This window comes from Ctenocephalides felis, unplaced genomic scaffold, assembly GCF_003426905.1.
Source record: "Ctenocephalides felis isolate EL2017-DRISC unplaced genomic scaffold, ASM342690v1 CF-g0.4_SCAFFOLD_03573, whole genome shotgun sequence".
NCBI lineage: Eukaryota > Metazoa > Arthropoda > Insecta > Siphonaptera > Pulicidae > Ctenocephalides > Ctenocephalides felis.
In genome coordinates, this window is record NW_020539727.1 from 21,500,802 (window position 1) to 21,519,976 (window position 19,175).

At 26.6% G+C, this 19,175-nt stretch overlaps 1 protein-coding gene across 1 annotated transcript in view; it reads left to right on the forward strand.

Annotated features, from left to right (window-relative positions):
• Nucleotides 1–757: 757 nt before the first annotated feature.
• The window catches only part of LOC113389755, a 78,371-nt gene continuing 59,953 nt past the window's right edge, over nucleotides 758–19,175 (forward strand). The window contains exons 1-4 of the mRNA XM_026626764.1: nucleotides 758–862; nucleotides 4,128–4,262; nucleotides 5,681–5,914; nucleotides 8,263–8,529. Of these exons, the coding sequence (XP_026482549.1) occupies nucleotides 853–862; nucleotides 4,128–4,262; nucleotides 5,681–5,914; nucleotides 8,263–8,529 (646 nt within the window). The 5' untranslated portion in view covers nucleotides 758–852. The remainder of the gene's footprint in view (nucleotides 863–4,127; nucleotides 4,263–5,680; nucleotides 5,915–8,262; nucleotides 8,530–19,175) is intronic.

A 19,175-nucleotide genomic window follows, 5' to 3' on the forward strand; every position in this document is an offset into this window, starting at 1 on the left:
TCTTAATATATATAAATTTAGTGTCACAGTTAACGTCCGCGATGGACGCCTAAAATACTGAACCGATTTTAAATTTTATTGGCTCATCTTGTGCATATATATCCAACTTAGGTTATAGGCTATATTTAAAATTTTCGTTCATAGTTGAGATATAAAATTTTTAGAAATTTCAATGAATTTTGACATTTATGAAAAAAAAACAACGTGAAATAGCAGTTGCTAATATTTTTGATTTAAGATTCAGATTGGATTTGCTTACTATGCTAGTTCGGATTATATATATATATATATATATAATATATATATATATATATAGAAATGTAAATAATATCTATTTAAATGAAATAGTCCAGAAATTCAATCCAGTTTCTATTAAATCGTAAATTAAATTTGAACTTAATCGTTTAAACCAGAGTGATAATAAATCACATACAAAATCTCTCGGATCAAATCAAATCTCTAACTTATACCGAAAATAACTCAAACTTAGAGAAAATTGGGGAAATTGGGCACACTAAAAATATTTAAATAGCAACAGTAGTATTTAAAGTGAAATTTGTTAATATTTAATATAAAATTAATATTTACTAAAAATATTTTAATATTTGGTAAAAATAATTAAATAATATCAGTACATATTTCAAGTGAAATTTGTTAATATTTATTATTTTATTTATTTATTTTTTTGTTTTTTTTTTCAGGATGTTCTCACCATTGTCTTCCATAAAACGTTTCGGTCACGTACTTTGGTGTCATCATTCGGTCAGAGGTGTCATGTCAGAATTATGATAAACACATCCTATAAAAAAAAACTTAGAGAAAAAAGTCAGATAAATTTCTATAAAGGATAATATGGCACTCGGTAAGTAATAGTTTATAAATTTATCACTTGACAATATATGTACCTGCTTCAGTAAATAATTTATAACTTCAATTTTGTTGCAAAATTTATAAGTTTTATATTTTTTATATTTTGTACACTATATTAGATATAATATATTAAAAATTCAGTTTTCTAGAATTAAAACAATTTTAAAAAACGGACCTTAAAATATAATGTTGCTTATATAACTTCATCACTAGTAAAAATATGTACCTGCTTCAGTAAATAATTTATAACTTTAATTTTGTTGCAAAATTTGCAAGTTTTATATTTTTTATATTCTGAACACTATATTAGGTATAATAAATAAAAAATTCAGTTTTCTAGAATTAATACATTTTAAGAAACCAGACCTTAAAATATAATATTGCTTATATAAATTTATCCCTAGGGAAAATATGTACCTGCTTCAGTAAATAATTTATAACTTTAATTTTGTTGCAAAATTTAAAGTTTTATATTTTTTATATTTTGTACACTATATTAGGTATAATATATAAAAATTTATTTTCTAGAATTAATACTTTTTAAGAAAACCAGACCTTAAAATATAATATTGCTCATATAAATTTATCACCAGTAAAAATATGTACCTGCTTCAGTAAATAATTTATAACTTTAATTTTGTTGCAAAATTTACAAGTTTTATATTTGTTATATTTTGTACACTATATTAGGTATAATATATTAAAAATTCATTTTTCTATAATTATTACTTTTTTAAGAAAACCAGACATTAAAATTTAATATGACTTATATGAATTTATCACTAGGGAAAATATTTACCTGCTTCGGTAAATGATTAATAACTTTAATTTTCTTGTAAAATTTACAAGTTTTATTTTTTTATATTTTGTTAATTGACTTGTATCTCAACATTGCATTTATTTATTATATCTCTTGTAACTCTTTAATGAAAATCCTGAACATAGATGGAATATTCGACAAATTTGTACAAAATTAAATTGCTCATAATTTTAATTTTTAATTGATTGTTAAAACAGTTATTACTGAAATTTTAGTAGACTCGTTGCGTTTTTGCATTTCTTTTGTATAAATGTTGTAACTTTAATAAATAATTGATTTAATATAAATATGATATACAGCAAATTTGTTCTAAATTGAATAATCTACAATATTTTCTAACATCATACAACCCTACAGCAATTTAGTATACTTTAAAAATGCAATTGAAAATAGACTATCTAAGTGCAATCAGCAATTAGGTCAATCTTATGGGTGCATTTATTAGTTAGTAACGGGGTTGTAACTTTTAAACCAAAAGTCTGTTACACACAAAATATGTGACTAATTTGTACAAAATTAAATTATGTACAATTTTGTCTAACACTATAACGACCTACAGCAACTCGATATACCCCCAAAAAACGCACTCAAAACTCCCAAACAAATACAAACCGTACTACAAAGTTTGCTCAATTTGAACCATCCACAACCTTTTTATCTTAACCAATATAATTTTTATATTTATTATGAATCTCAGAATTTATAAAAATGTTTTTAACCCCTGTCCAAGATACACTATGCCCATAAAAGTGTACTATTAGTAGACAGAGCGATTTCCGTCAAGATAGATCATCGTAGAAGATTACAATGTTTTGGAACGTGACAGGAATTTTGTGTCCTGATTCTGTTGTTATCCTGTTGTACCCTTAGGATATACATGAATAAATAAAATACACCTCTTGGTTGTTAATTTAAATGTATAAAATTGTAAAATAATAAAAATAATAATAGAAATATGAATACAATGATCGGGAAAACATTATTAGTCGGCCGGTTATTCAAGTTGGTTATCTTGATCTTTAGTTGTAAGTTTTTTTAATTTTGTGTGAATATTTAAAGTATAGTATACCGGTTTATTGTAGGGGTTTATATTATAATTCCTTGTTTAGTTCCTAATTAATACTTTTCTTAAACAAAACAAGACATTAAAATAATACAGTCCAAAAATTACTCATTCCCTTCACGTTTAAATACCCATTAAATCGCCCATAAAATATTTTATTATTATAAACAATAAATAAAAACAAATTTAACACTTCAAAATACATTTGTAATTGTTTACATGAAGCACGTGTCAAATAATTATTTTATTAGCCACAATAAAATTATTTATTACCGAAATCAAAATTTTGTCTTTATAAAATTAGGTTCTCATTTTTTTTTTAACAGCGATTTGACAAAGACACAAAGTTTTTTTTAGATAAGATAAAAATTCTAAAGGCACGTGTCCTGTGTGTTATCCTGTTTTTATCTTTCATCAGGACAAACAAATATTTTCTTTGCTGCCAAGTATTTTTTTATTCTGTTTGAAGTGTTTTCTGAGTAAATATTAACATTAGTTAAAAAATAAAATTTGTAATAATCAATATAATTGGTAAACTGAATTTTCAATATGTATCTGAAAAATTAATTATTTTAAAACTTAGAAATTTTATTAAAAAATTAAAGTTATAAATTATTTACTGAAGCAGGTACATACTAGTGATAAATTTATATAAGCAATATTATATTTTAAGCTCTGTTATTTTTAAAAAGTATTAATTCAAGAAAATGAATTTTTAATATATTATACCTAATATAGTGTACAAATATGAAAAATATAAAACTTATAAATTTTGCACCAAAATCAAAGTAATAAATTATTTACCGAAACAGGTACATATTTTCCCTAGTGATAAAATTTATATGAGCAATATAATATTTTAAGCTCTGGTTTTTTTTAAAAAGTATTAATTCTAGAAATATGAACTTTTAATATATTATACCTAATATAGTGTACTAATATGAAAAATATAAAACTTATAAATTTTGTAAACAAAATGAAAGTAATAAATTATTTACCGAAGCAGGTACATATTTTTCTAGTGACTAATTTATATAAGCAATATTATATTTTAAGGTCTGATCTTTTTTAAAAAGTATTAATTCTAGAAAAATGAATTTTTAATATATTATACCTGATATAGTGTACAAAATATAAAAATATAAAACTTATAAATTTTGCAACAAAATTAAAGTTATAAATTATTTACCGAAGCAGGTACATATTTTCCCTAGTGATAAATTTATATAAGCAATATTATATTTTAAGGTCTGGTTTTCTTAAAAAGTATTAATTATAGAAAAATGAATTTTTAATATATTATACCTAATATAGTGTACAAAATATAAAAAATATAAACTTGTAAATTTTTACCACATTTTCCTTTTTTTGCAGATAACCCAAGTTACTTTTCGTCCTTTGGTCTGCCAAGGATGTCCTTGTTCAGACGCAAAAGAAAGGACTCTACTTCCAGCGAATCTTCAGCTGCACCTTCAACTCCTGGATATAATAAAACTAATGCATCTACTGGTAAAATCCTTGAAAAAATATAAATATTTTCACAAATTAATGATAGAATAGAGATAGACCATTAAAAAAAAATTTTTTTTTTTATTTTCCATAAAACATTTTTGTAATTTTGTGCAAATTATTAGGCAACTATTTTTGTTTTTTAATTGAATTCGAAATGAAATGGCGATTGTTAATGTCCTGAAGATAAATTGATTTATGATTTACATTTGATTTGCTCAGATATAACAAGATAGCAAAGATAATGAAAGTTACAGTATTTGTAATAATATGTTTAAAATTTCTCGAATATTTTATTACGGTACGGGAAGTTCCAGCAATTTGCCTTAAGGCACGATGCCATACACCACTAGTTTAATTAACCAATTGACATCATCAAATAACTGGCAAAAATTAATCAATAATTATTAATGAATTACAATATAATAATATAATATTATAATAATTGACAACTAATAATTAATAACTATTAGTATAATCGATAATTTTGTATATTGTTTGTTGTACAACTTTGCTTCCGCCGTTTTTACAATACGTGTTCTTTACAATAATGGCGGCAGCAAAGTTGTACATCTAATATATTCCGATCAAATTTTAGGGTAAACCGAGTTGTTGTAGGACTAAATGATGTTAGACAATATTGTCAGTGATTTAATTTTAAACAAATTTGCCGAAGACATCGTTTATTTTAAATAAACGGTTTAGAATTTACAAGCGATAAAATAAAAATATGCATTTGATATACTAAAACTTAAAGTTTGTTAGGAAACTAGAGTACTTTATACTCAAATTTTTTCGCTCAATTGCAATTTTAAAGTATACCGAGTTGCTTTAGAGTGTGACTATCTTAGACAGTATTTTAGATAATTTAATTTTGTACAAATTTGCCGAATATTTGATCAAAATCAGACTTATCGTTTGAAAGTTACAAGACATTGTATAAATCAATTTACAGTCTGATGGGTGTAATGATGTGTCAAAACGTTTCGCGTCAAATATATCGTGTGGGGTATTATTTGAAAGGTCTCGATGGAATATATTCAAATCTGTAATTGACTGACATGATGAAACAATAGGGTTAGTAGGATATCACGGTAGTAGGATATCACGGGCATTTATTTTTTACCTCATTTTTCAAACATTTATCTATTTTTTTTTAAATTGAATTCGAAATGAAATGAAATGACGATGGTTAATGTTCTGGAGATAAATTGATTTATGATTTATGATTTACATTTAATTTGCTCAGATATAACAATAAGATAGCAAACATAATGACAGTTACAGTATTTGTAATAATATATTTGAATACGTTTGAAATTTCTCGAATATTTCATTACGGTGCGGGAAGTTTTAGCAATTTGCCTTTTGGCACGATGCCATACACTACTAGTTACATTTTTGTTTTTATTCCGCAGAGTATCTCTACGATTCCCACTACCAACCACCAACTTTCTATTCGAGTTCTTCAAGACGACAAAGGGCCCCTTTGGCTCGTTCAGCCCTGGCCCTTTTGACAGGTGGTGAACCCAGGCCAGAAGATAGAGAGCCTGATTCCAGCCTTTGGCCAAATAGCGATCAGGAAAGCAGTGATGGTCGTAGAAGGGCCGGATCTCTCCCTGGACGAAACCGAGGACGCCGACATTCCATCAGTAAGTAGAACAAAACTCATCATAGTTGATGTTATTTACACCGACTTCAGTAAAGCTTTTGACAAAATTGATCATAACTAAATTCTTCTTACTAAATTATCTAAGATTGGTCTTAATTCTTCACTTATTTATTTTTTCAAGAGTTATCTTCATAATCGTAAACAGTTTGTCTATCTTAATGGATTCTTGAGTAACATTGAAAATATCAGTTCTGGTGTTCCTCAGGGATCCATTCTTGGTTCACTGCTATTTATTATTTTTATTAATGACATATCTGATATTATTAGCTGTCCACATTTATTATTTGCAGATGATCTCTAACTATATCTTAAAATAAATTCTATTATTACAATCTCAACTTGACTCTTTCCACTCTTGGTGTGTCTTTAACAAATTGCATTTAAATATATCAAAGTGCAAGATTCTTAGTTTTTCACATAAGCGCGTAAGAATAAGATAGATGTAATAAAATGTAGGATTTAGGAGTTTTATTTGATTCTGGATCATATAACTGATATTTGTAATAGAGCACATAAATCTTTAGGTTTGATACTAAGAAATTGTAAACAATTCAATTCTAACAATGCACTTCTTTGCATGTACTATTCTATTGTAGGTTCAAAATTAGAATATGGTTCCATTATTTGGTATCCTCATCAAATCAACAACTCTGATGCGATAGAGAAGGTTCAGCGAAAATTTCTGAAATATCTTTATTATAAAACATATAAAATTTACCCTGAACGTGGTTTTGAGGGAATGCAATACCGATGGAAAATTTCAATACTGGTATTTCTGTATTTTTTCATTTTAAAACCAGAATACCGGTAAATTACCGGACATTTTTATTATCTTAAACAAACGTAAACAAAATTGAAAGTTACTAGTACAAATATAAAAAATGTATATACAACTACAACTATATTCAACTAGACAATAAAATAAAACAATAAGTTTATTTTTTTAAATAATAATTTAACAAAATTATATCCAATTTAATTCATTCGTTATCAGTATCGAGTATGTTGAGTACTTTTCACCAAAAACAAACTTATGAGTAAGAAAGACCAAAAACTCGTAAAAGGTCATATTACATTATTATAATAAACTGTATTGTCTGTATCCAATGTGTTAAATTAGCATAATTTCCAATATTTAAAAAAAATAATTTTCTACACTAATTTAAGATCGGATTCTTTGTCGAGATAAATAATAAGTTACTATAATTGTTGAGTATTGCTATTTAAAACAATGTGATGCTTCTATAGTATTTTCAAACTTCGAAACGTTTTCGAAAAATAATATTTTATAATTTTAATGAGAAGCAAAAATATTTAGTAATTATCACTATTACTATGTATAAAGTTAGAAAAAATTAAAGCTTCCGCAGGGGTAATTTGTATGATATAAAATATTTTGGCGCAAATGTCACTTAAAAAACCGTTACATTTTTACAAAAGATGAAACATCATAATCTATCAGTCCAGTTCGATTTATTGTAACACGATATGAAGCCCTTTGGAAAGCAATAAATATTCAGTTTAATGACGAGTTGAGATAATATTTGACATTTGTTTATCTTCTAGAATCACTTGAAGATATAGCTGTTTATGCGATTATGGAACTTAAAGATAAATTTGTTCCGAGAAATTTAAACTTTAGTGTATTATGTATCAAATAGCGCTTTTGTAAAAAATACCGATAAAAGCAGTATTTTTGGAATAAATACCGGTAAAATTACCGCCGAAAAATTGAGCGGTTTACCGGTAATTTGGTATACCTTACTAAAAGAATTTGGTATTCCTTCCCTTGCCTCACGTCGATTTATCTGTACTATTATGTTCTTATTTAAACTTTGCAATAATTTTATAGACTGTCCTCTTATTCTTAACCAACTATCATTTAATGTTCACAATTATTTTTCAATTATTCTACTCCTAAATCTAATTCTCTTTTAAATTCGCCTATTTTTACTTATGTCCTCTAACTTTAACTTAATTAATAATGAAATAGATATTCACAACACTTCACCTAATCAAATAATCTCCATCTGCACAAGTTAACATTTTTATTTTCTTTTTAAATATCCCATTATTTTATCTTATTCTGTTTATAAATAATATTGCTACATTCTGCATTATATGTAACTTTATGTTAAGCATTTTATATTAATAACTATAAATATTGTAATTTTGTATATATTTCAATTATTATTCATTATGTAAAATAATTGTATTTTTGAAGTCTCTTGGAAGAAATCTGTGGGCTATATATTTAAAATAAATAAATAAATAAAATAAATAGTTTCTCGATCCCAACTTTAATAACATAAAACAACTTTTTTTTAGGTTCTTTTTCCAAAAATCGAACAACCAGCACTTCGTCTTCAGATTATTTGGTAACTTCAGTGCCGGATGGGGCCCCAAAAAAATCGGCTCCTAGGGTACCAAGAAGCCAGTTGGCCAGGATGATCCAAGACTCAAAGACCACTATTGAAGACCTGCCTTTTCGACAAAGACTTAAGGCAGTGATGGCCAATCATGACCCTAATGGAATTGTGATGAGCAGACCTGATGTTGTACCGAGGGACAGTTTTCGATATCGCCGACCTAGAGGTTAGTAAAAAATATAAAAATTATATATATATATATATATATATATATACATTTTTTTAGTACTTAAATTAATTTTGTTAGTACAACGACTAGTACTATTTTTACCAAAACAAAAACCCCTTTCAATATCGAACGACTCAGAAATCTCGTCTATCAAATAATTGTCTAGATTGTAATTTAATTTACATAGGAGAAACAAGCCAGAACTTGATGAAACGTTTACAACAATATAAAAACGATTCAAAAAATCCGAGACAATTTAAAACTATGATTGCGGAGCATATTTATACTTTAAAACACAATATATATATATATATATATATATATATATATATATATCTTTGCAAATGCTTTTGTCGCTCAAAAAAATTGTGTTACCCACACCCTGAGGATGATATCTCAGCTATTTGTAGTCCGATTTCTAAAATTCCAAAACTGATTAATATGCCTATAAGTCATATCTTGCGATGTCTAATATTATATTAAAATCGGTTAAGCAGTTTTTATATAATTCACCAGAATTTAAACGAACTTTGTTAATATACTGCCAAAGTGTACAGTAACAATTTTTATTGGCTGTCTAATAACTCAGGAATTTGTGGTCCGATTTTAAGAATTTATAAACTATTTATTAACTAAAGATACTATCTTGTGATGTTCAATTTTATATTAAGATCGGTTAAGCAGTTTTTATTTAATTCACCAGAATTTAAATGAACTTTGTCAGTATACTGCCAAAGTGTACATAAACAATTTTTATTGGCTGTCTAATAACTCAGGAATTTTTTGGTCCGATTTTTAAAAATATAAAAACTATTTATTACCTAAAGGTAGTTTCTTGTGATTTTTAATTTTATATTAAGATCAGTCAAGCAGTTTTTGTATAATTCACCTGAATTTAAATGAACTTTGTTCATATACTGCCAAAGTGTACAATAACAATTTCCATTGGCTGTCTAATAACTCAGGAATTTGTGGTCCGATTTTAAAAATTTAAAAACTATTTATTAACTAGAGGTAGTATCTTTAGATGACTAAAATTGTAATAAAATCGGTTAAGCAGTTTTTATATAATTCACCAGAATTTGAATGAACTTTGTTAGTATACTGCCAAAGTGTACAATAATAATTTTTATTGGCTGTCTAATAACTCAGAATTTTGTGATCCGATTTAAAAAATTTAAAAACTATTTATTATCTAGAGGTAGTATCTTGTGATGTTCAATTTTATATTAAGATCGGTTAAGCAGTTTTTATATAATTCACCTGAATTTAAATGAACTCTGTTAGTATACTGCCAAAGTGTACAATAACAATTTTTATTGGCTGTCTAATAACTCAAAATTTGGTCCGATTTTAAAAATTCCATAACTATTTATTAGCTAAAGGTAGTATCTTGTGATTTTAATTTTATATTAAGATCAGTCAAGCCGTTTTTTCACAATTCACAAAGATGTTGAAGAACTTCAATGTAGTAATTCCAGGGTGTCTCATAGATATTTTAATTTGCAGTATAATAATTCAGAAGTTTCTCATCCGATTTCAAAAATTTAAAAACTATTCATTAGCTAAAGTAGTATCTTGTGATGTTTAATTTTATATTAAGATCAGTCAAGCAGTTTCCTCACAATTCACAAAAATGCTGAAGAACTTCATTAAAGTAATTCCAGGGTGTCCCATAGATATTTTAATTTGTAGTATGATAACTCAAAAGTTTCTGATGCGATTTTAAAAATGTAATAACTATTTATTAGCTAAAGGTAGTATCTTGTGATGCTTAATTACAGCACGTTACTGCAAATATTTTTGTTTAAAAAAATTATTGAAAAACATATTTTGAATCGAATCCTAAGGTCTACTAGACATCGCATAATAGAATAATGTTATAAGTGCATTTTTGTGATTTTTTTATATTTTTTCGTAATTTTGCGTAGAAAGATATACATTTTTGCATTTATTATTTTTATACATACTTTAAAGAATATCATACTAAAATTACAATACGTTACTGCGAATATTTTTGTTGAAAAAAAATGGTTGGAAAACATATTTTGAATCGAATCCTAAGGTCTACCAGACATCGCATAATAGAGAAATGTTATAAGTGCATTTTTGTGATTTTTCATATTTTCTCGTAATTTTTGCATAAAAAGGTACTAATTTTTGTATTTATTATTTTTTTATATACTTTAAAGAATAGCATATAAAAATTACAGCACTTTTGTACTAATGTTGCGGACAGGAAAAATTATCAAATTTGACTTATGCACCATGTATGGAGATTTTATTACAAATATTTTAGTTGCACATAATATTATAAAACAAAACCTAACTTAAATTCTTGATATTTAAATCGGTAGGTTTTGTAAACTAATTTATATATTATAAATTTACTTTATATAATCTAATTCTATTTCTAAACGATTTATTCAACAATTTCCTGAGGCAATGATCTCAAAATTCTCTCAAGACAGGATGCAAATACTTATACGAAGCAATTGCCAATTTATCAAATAATTCTTTCTAAATTGGACTTATGGGAATATTTTTGCCAAAACCAGGTCGACATTATTATATAAAGTAAATTCAATTTATTTGATTTAATTAAAAACAATAAGGTAATTGAATTATAACCTACATAGATGGAAAAACCGAAGATTTAAGATATTACTTTCAGTACACTTCTGGTTAAAAGTATGATATTTTTTGAAAATTTTTTGATAGCACCTAATAATGAATTTTATCTACATTATATTAGTTTAATACGAAAAAGTTCTATTTTGATTTAAAAAAAGTAATATTAGTAAAACCAAAAAAGTGCACTATTAATTGCACTATTATTAAAAAAGGCAACTATTTTTTTTTTGAAATTGAATTCGAAATGAAATGACGATTGTTAATGTTCTGGAGATAAATTGATTTATGATTTTCATCTGATTTGCTCAGATACAACAAAAGATAGCAAAAATAATGGAGGTTACAGTATTTGTAATAATATATTTGAAAACGTTTAAAATTTCTCGAATATTTCATTACGGTACGGAAAGTTCCAGCAATTTGCCTTAAGGCACGATGCCATCCACCACTAGTTTTCGTTTTTTTAATTTTTCATATATTTATCACTATTTATCCTGATCCACCTTTTACAAATAGATAAATCTATTTTCGATCGTTTTTTCTAAATCTCCTCCTCGTCAATTTGAAGTGACATGTGACAAAATGCAGTCAGAGTCACTCATGATAATATTTATTTAGGACGAAATAATCACATTAAATTATTATTGTTGTTTTTGCGATTTTGGAACCACTCCAGAGGTTCTCAAACATAGAGAAAACACTTTTGTAAATTTATATTTAACACGAGGTAAAAAAAAATGAAAAGGAAAAAAGTACTAAAAGCAATTGTTTTGTCAGCACAAGCGAATAATTCAAATCGGATGTTTAGTTCTCTCAAAAACTGCATTTTTTTCACATTTAGCTCCGTATCTCCCAAACGACGGGATCTGTCTTTGCCAAAAACTAATCATCATTTTTCCCCATTATTACAAATTGAATGTTTTATGAATTATTTTAATCGGATGCTCGTTTCTCTCAAAAATTTGATTTCTATTTTTCGATATGTAGATACAATTTTTCGTCCACGTTTTCGGGCGCACGGATCAACCGATTTGAATGGTTTAAAAAACATTCGATTCCTATTGATAGGGAGATGTGCTGATTAGTTTTTGGTAAAGGCAGGTCCAACCGTTACGGAGATACGGAGCAAAGAGTGCAGAAAATACAAATCGAGTTTTTGAGAGATAGGAGTATCGGATTTGAATGATCTAAAAAACATTCAATTTGTAATGATTGAGAGAAGAACCCTACTGACGAGCAAATTAAAATATTAGGAGAAAGGACTCTACTGACGAGCAGAATTTTGCTTAAAACGTTTTGATAGAAAAAGGGACTCTACTGATATGCAAATAAAAATATTGTAAGAAAAAGAAACTCTAATGACAAGAATGATGAAAGTATTAGAAAAAAGGGACTCTACTGACGAGCGAATGAAATATTTGGAAAAAAAAACTACTGACGAGCAAATTAAAATGTTGGGACAAACGGACTCTACTGACGAGCAAATGAAAATACAAAAAGGAAAAAAGGACTCTACTGACGAGTAAATGAAAATATTGTAAGAAAAAGAAACTCTACTGACAGGCATAATGAAAATACAAAGAGAAAAGGGGACTCTACTGACGAGCAAATAAAATACGAAGAGAAAAAAGGGGGCTCTACTGACAAGCATAATGAAATATTAGAAAAAAGGACTCTACTGACGAGCAAATAAAAATACAAAGAGGAAAGAGGGACCCTACTGACGAGCAAATAAAATACAAAGAGGAAAAAGGGACTCTACTGACGAGCAAATGAAAATGTTAGGAAAAAGGGACTCTACTAACGAGAAAATGAAAATATTAGGCAAACGGGACTCTACTGACGAGCAACCTGAAGATTTGTAAAATGACAAAGGAGTTGAAGAAACTTTAACAGAAAATAAACTCTACTGACTAACAAATGAAATTTCGACCCGGAAAAATTTGGCAAAGGCAGGCCCAGTCATTTCGAAGATACAGAGCTAAAAAACTTTCTTCTTGTATTGACAAAACAATTGCTTTTGAGGATAAAAAATTAATACATCTTTTTTTATTTTCCATAAAATATTTTTGTAATTTTGGATTAAAAATTCAAAAAATTACCCAGGCTAAGCACAGTCTAAGCGTCACTCTGGTACAAATGTTTACCCAAGTGAGTTTAGACTGTTTACGTACTCGAGCACTTTTCCAATTTTGTGAGAAAAAAAACTATTGAAAAATGTGAAAATGCCGCCAAGCTAAGCACAGTACAAGTGAAAATGTCGCACAGAATTATTTGCAAATGCGTTTAGACTGTGACTATACGGGAGCACATTTTCAATTTTGTGCAAATTAGGCAACTATTTTTTTTTTTGAAATTGAATTCGAAATGAAATGACGATTGTTAATGTTGTGGAGATGAATTGATTTATGATTTACAATTTGATTTGCTCAGATATAACAAGATAGCAAAAATAATGAAAGTTACAGTACAGTAGAACTCCAATTATCCGAACTCCGACTATCCGAATCGCCGATTATCCGAATCACTTTCAGAAAAAAAAATGTCCAAAAAAGTCTAAGGTTGAAAACCGCAAAACAGCTTACATTGACGGAGATGTTTACAAAACAATGATTTTTATTTCTAAACTTGTACATAAGTACATTTTATTTATATTTAAAACATGTGAAAATGTCATGTTTCTTTCATTTAATTCAATAAAAAAATAGTGCAATATCAAAACGTAAGTTTATTTCTCTCCAATAGCAATTTTTTTAAAAAAAAAACTCCGATTATCCAAATATTTGATTATCCGAATGGGTCCCGGTCCCCATTAATTCGGATAATTGGGGTTCTACTGTATTTGTAATAATATATTGGTAAACGTTTAAATTTCTCGAATATTTCATTACGGTACGGGAAGTTCCAGCAATTTGCCTTAAGGCACGATGCCATACCAATAGTTTTAAATTAATTTATTTGTTTCCCATAGAACCCAACCAAACTATATATTCATATATATATGTCTAAAATTAAATATGATTTAAAAATTCCGTCCGCGGCCGTTTTATTAATATTGTGCCTTCCGTTTCGTCCGTCCAATCCGTCGGTCGTTTCCGTTCCTTTCCGTCCGTTCGACCATTTCCTTTATTTAATTCTTAATTCGTCACGTAGGAGACGCCACGAACCGTATCCGGCCAGAACAGAACCGAATAAAAAAGGCCATAGAAGCCTTAAATGGCCGGTTACTTACTTTTGCCTTTAAGAGCACCAGGAAATGGTAATCGATGGTAAAGGTAACGGTAAAGATTGAAAAAAAAACTAGTGGTGTATGGCATAGTGCCCCAAGGTAAATTGCTGGAACTTCCCGTACTGTAATGAAATATTCGAGAAATTTTCAAACGTTTTCGAATATATTAATACAAATACTGTAACTTTCATTATTTTTGCTATCTTGTTATATCTGAGCAAATCAAATGTAAATCATAAATCTTAATTTATCTCCAGAACATTAACAATCGTCATTTCATTTCGAATTCAATTTAAAAAAAAATAGTTGCATATTTTGCACAAAATTGAAAAAATGCTCCCGTATAGTCACAGTCTAAACGCATTTGCAAATAATTCTGTGCGACATTTTTACATATACTGTGCTTAGCTTGGCGGCTTTTCACATTTTTCAATAGTTTTCTCACAAAATTGGAAAAGTGCTTCAGTACATAAACAGTCTAAACGCACTCGGGTAAACATTTGTACCAGAGTGGTGCTTAGACTGTGCTTAGCCTGGGTAATTTTTTGAATTTTTAAAAATCCAAAATTACAAAAATATTTTATGGAAAATGAAAAAAAAAGTAATAATTTTTTATCCTCAAAAGCAATTGTTTTGTCAATACAAGCAGAAAGTTTTTTGAATCATTCAAATCGGACGCTTAGTTCACCCAAACTGCCATTTTTTGCACATTTAGCTCTGTATCTTTGAAATGGCCGGACCTGCCTCTGCCAAAAATTAATCACTTCTTCTCCCAATCATTACAAATTGAATGTTTTTTAGATTAATCAAATCCGATACCCCGTTCTCTTAAAAACTCTATTTGTATTTTCTGCACTCTTTGCTTCGTATCTCCGTAACGGCTGGACCTGCCTTTGCCAAAAACTAGTCAGCACATCTCCCTATCAATAGGGATCGAATGTTTTTTAAACTATTCAAAACGGTTGATCCGTGCGCTTGAAAACGTGGACGAAAATTTGTATCCGCACACACACATACATCCATTTTTTCTAAGGTAAGCCAAAATGTTCAGAAACCTCTGAAACGTAAAGATATATAAAAATTTTCATTTTCAATTTTTTTGCGATTACCATAACTTGCCCTACGGGAAGTTAAAAAGCTAAACTCAATGAATTTTAGGAGGATAATATAAATTCAATTAAGAGTGGACCCAGAACAGAGCCTTGAGGAACTCCAAGCTTTAAATTTAATCTGTTTTATAGTACTAAAAATTGGATAGTACTTAATAGAAAGAAAACAATTTTCATTACATTTATTATTAAGTACAGTTAAAATAAAGTATGTTTCGGAAAGTTTAGGCAATAAATAATAATACATAACAATACTAATTATAAAAAAAGAGTGCGCGTAAGGTTTACACACGATTAAAGTAAAACTTATTTGCTACTGTACAATTTTATGATTATATGATGGTAACATTCGTGATGCACACATTTATTAGTGCCAACCATTATACAAATTTATGTAATTATAAATTATACATTATATATTTATAATAGCATCAAAACTATGTATGATATTTAAAAATAATAATGTAATTAAAGTCATACTTCAAATATGACATGAACGGTTTGTCATTGTAATTAGCATGTAGAAACGAACCTTTATTAGAGAAATGAAGTAATTGCTGCTCACCCAATGAATTATGTTAAAAAATGCCTAAAAAAAAGAACTTCATGTAATTAAAATTACCATACATTCATTGACAGCCTGTATTTTTTTTTACTTTTTCGCTGGCGATATAATCTCATTATTTGAACAGCTGTAATATCTGTCTTGCCTAAAAAATATTTTCCATTTTAATAACTTCAAAGATTTATAGAAACTACGAAAAAAATAATCAATAAACTTGCGTTTAGTACACGGCACAAATGTTTAATTTGTTTTATTATTTTCAAGGAACAGGGTAAAATATTCTTCTGAGATTCGGGCATTTTTTCATTAAATATATATATATATATATATATATATATATATATATATATAAATATATACACAAATATCCTTTATTACTCCGCTCCTGTTATCATCGTCCCTTCCAAAGTGCATCTTAAGCATTCCGTCTTGGTTCCAAATCCATCCGCCAATCAGCAAACGCGGAACGCGTTCCATCTCTTTCCCTCTTCACTTTTTCCACCAATAACATTCTCAGGAACAAGCGTCGTTAGTCTTATTATCGTAGTTTGAGCTCCGGCTGTTTCCATCAAATTGAATTAGTGACAAGTTGCCTTTCTTTGTGTGAAAGACGCTTAGTAAGAGTGCACCAGGAATAAATGTTATTGATTTTAATTAATTAATAATAAATATAATAATTAATAATTTGTGGGTTTTTTGGTGGTTTTAGTTTGTGGTATGTTTGAGGATTTTTTTGGAAATTTTGAATTGTGGTTTTTGCTGATGTGAGAGGGATTTTTTGACGGTTTTTTGAGTAAGTACACAAGTAAATTTATTAAAAAAATTTAAAATTGATAAAAAAATTGTTGATAAATTATTTACTTTTTTTTTAAATAATATACGTAAATAACACACATGATTTTAAATTTATTTTAGGGCTCAAAAAATAGACAATTTTTACTAACAAAATTAATATTTATTATATTTGCAAATTTATGCAAAACAACATTTTTTTTTTTAATTTCAATAATTATTACAACTGTTGAATAATTAACATCTAGCAATATTGACAATTAATAACATAAATTTAAATAAATAAGAGTGCAAAGGATAGAATTTACATGAAAATAATATCCCTAATATGAATGCAATAAAATATAAAGATTTTTTGTTTAATTTGCAATGTCTATTTTTCATTTACCAAAACATTTTTTTCACCCACTCATTTTAATTTTTTTTTTTTTTTTGAGAAATTAATAGATCTCTTATAATTTTGATTTATTTTGATAGTACTATTTTATACTTCTCAATATTTAATTATTATATTTATTTATATTTAAAAAAAAAACGATTTTTTGTTTAACTTGCAATGAATATTTTTCATTTTGTAAAAAATATTTTTTACTCACTCATTTTTTCGATTTTTTTTTTTAAATAAATTAATAGATCTCATAATTTTGATTTATAATAATACCATTTAATACTTCTCAATATTTAATTATTATATTTATTTATGTTTAAAAAAATCGTTTTTCTGTTTAATTAGCAATGTATATTATTTCTTATTTAGTAAGATATTTTTTACCCACTTTTATTTTAATATTTTGTTTTTTTTTTTTAATAAATTAATAGATACGATCTCATAATTTTGGTTTAAAATTTTACTATTTCATACTTCTTAATATTTAATTTTTTTTTAATACTAACACTTATACTTTATTATTTTTTTAAAATGATACACGAAATTAGCACACATAATTTTAAATTTATTATAGGACTAAATATATTTAGTCCTATTTTTAATTAATTTTAATTTTTTTAACAAAATTAATATTTAATATATTTGCAAATTTATTATATTTATTTATGTTTAAAAAATCGATTTTTTGGTTAATTTGCAATGTCTATTTTTTATTTAGTAGGACATTTTTTTACCCACTCATTTTTTATAATTTTTTTTTTAATAAATATAATATTTAATAAAATTAATAGATATGATCTCATAATTTTAGTTTAAAATTTTACTATTTTATACTTTTAAATATTTAATTAATTTTTTAATACTTACACATTAATATAATTAATATAATAATAATATTTTTTAAATAGAAATATGAAAAATAAATAAAGAAAAATATTTATATAGTTACGTATGGACAAAGTGACTTTTAAAATTATTTTTAATAAATGCACGATTTATTCTATAATCTTAAAATAATTTTATTTTAATCTCTAATATGTCTATTTTAATAACAAATACTAAAATTGACAATTTTTTTTGACACAAATCGAAATAAAAAGATTTTGTCTAACGGTGTTCGAGAATAAAAAAAAAATGTAAAACAAATTATTTTGGGAAAAAATCTCCTGGCAAAACTATTTATTTTACAAACTTGTAATTTAGCATATACACTCCTAAATGTATCTATTATAATAACAAATATTAAAATTAATAATATTTTAACAAAATTCGAGATAAAAAATATTTTGTCCTACAGAACTTGCAATGAAAAGAAATTTTGTAAATGCAATTCATTACCTTTGCACTGCACTTACATTTTATATTTATAATATTAAAAAAATCTTTTATCGACCTCAGTGTATTTATAAAACCAACAATTTGTTTTTACAGACAGTCTGACCTCTATAAAGTACAATTGCTTTAACAAAAACCAAAAAAATAAAAAAATAAACGGTCAAAATTTATAATTAAAAATTCACTTCACGTTCTTTCTGGCGACGAATAATAAACAGAATAAATTTCTAACAGGTGTCTTGCACCAAGAAATCGTAAAAAACTAGTAAATGATATAAAATAGCAATTTTTTATATTTTTAAAAAATCCTTTAACATTTCCAAAATGTTTTCTGGGTGGTATTTTTTTCAAATTTTGCAACTTTTTAACCGAAACAATTAATTCAACCGAGAAGTGTCGTAACGATCTACATAATAATAAACAGAATAAATTTCTAACAGGTGTCTTGCACCAAGAAATCGTAAAAACTAGTAAATGATATGAAATAACTATTTTTATATTTTTAAAAAATTCTTTAAACATTTCCAAAATGTTTTCTGGGTGGTATTTTTTTTCAAATTTTGCAACTTTTTAACCGAAACAATTAATTCA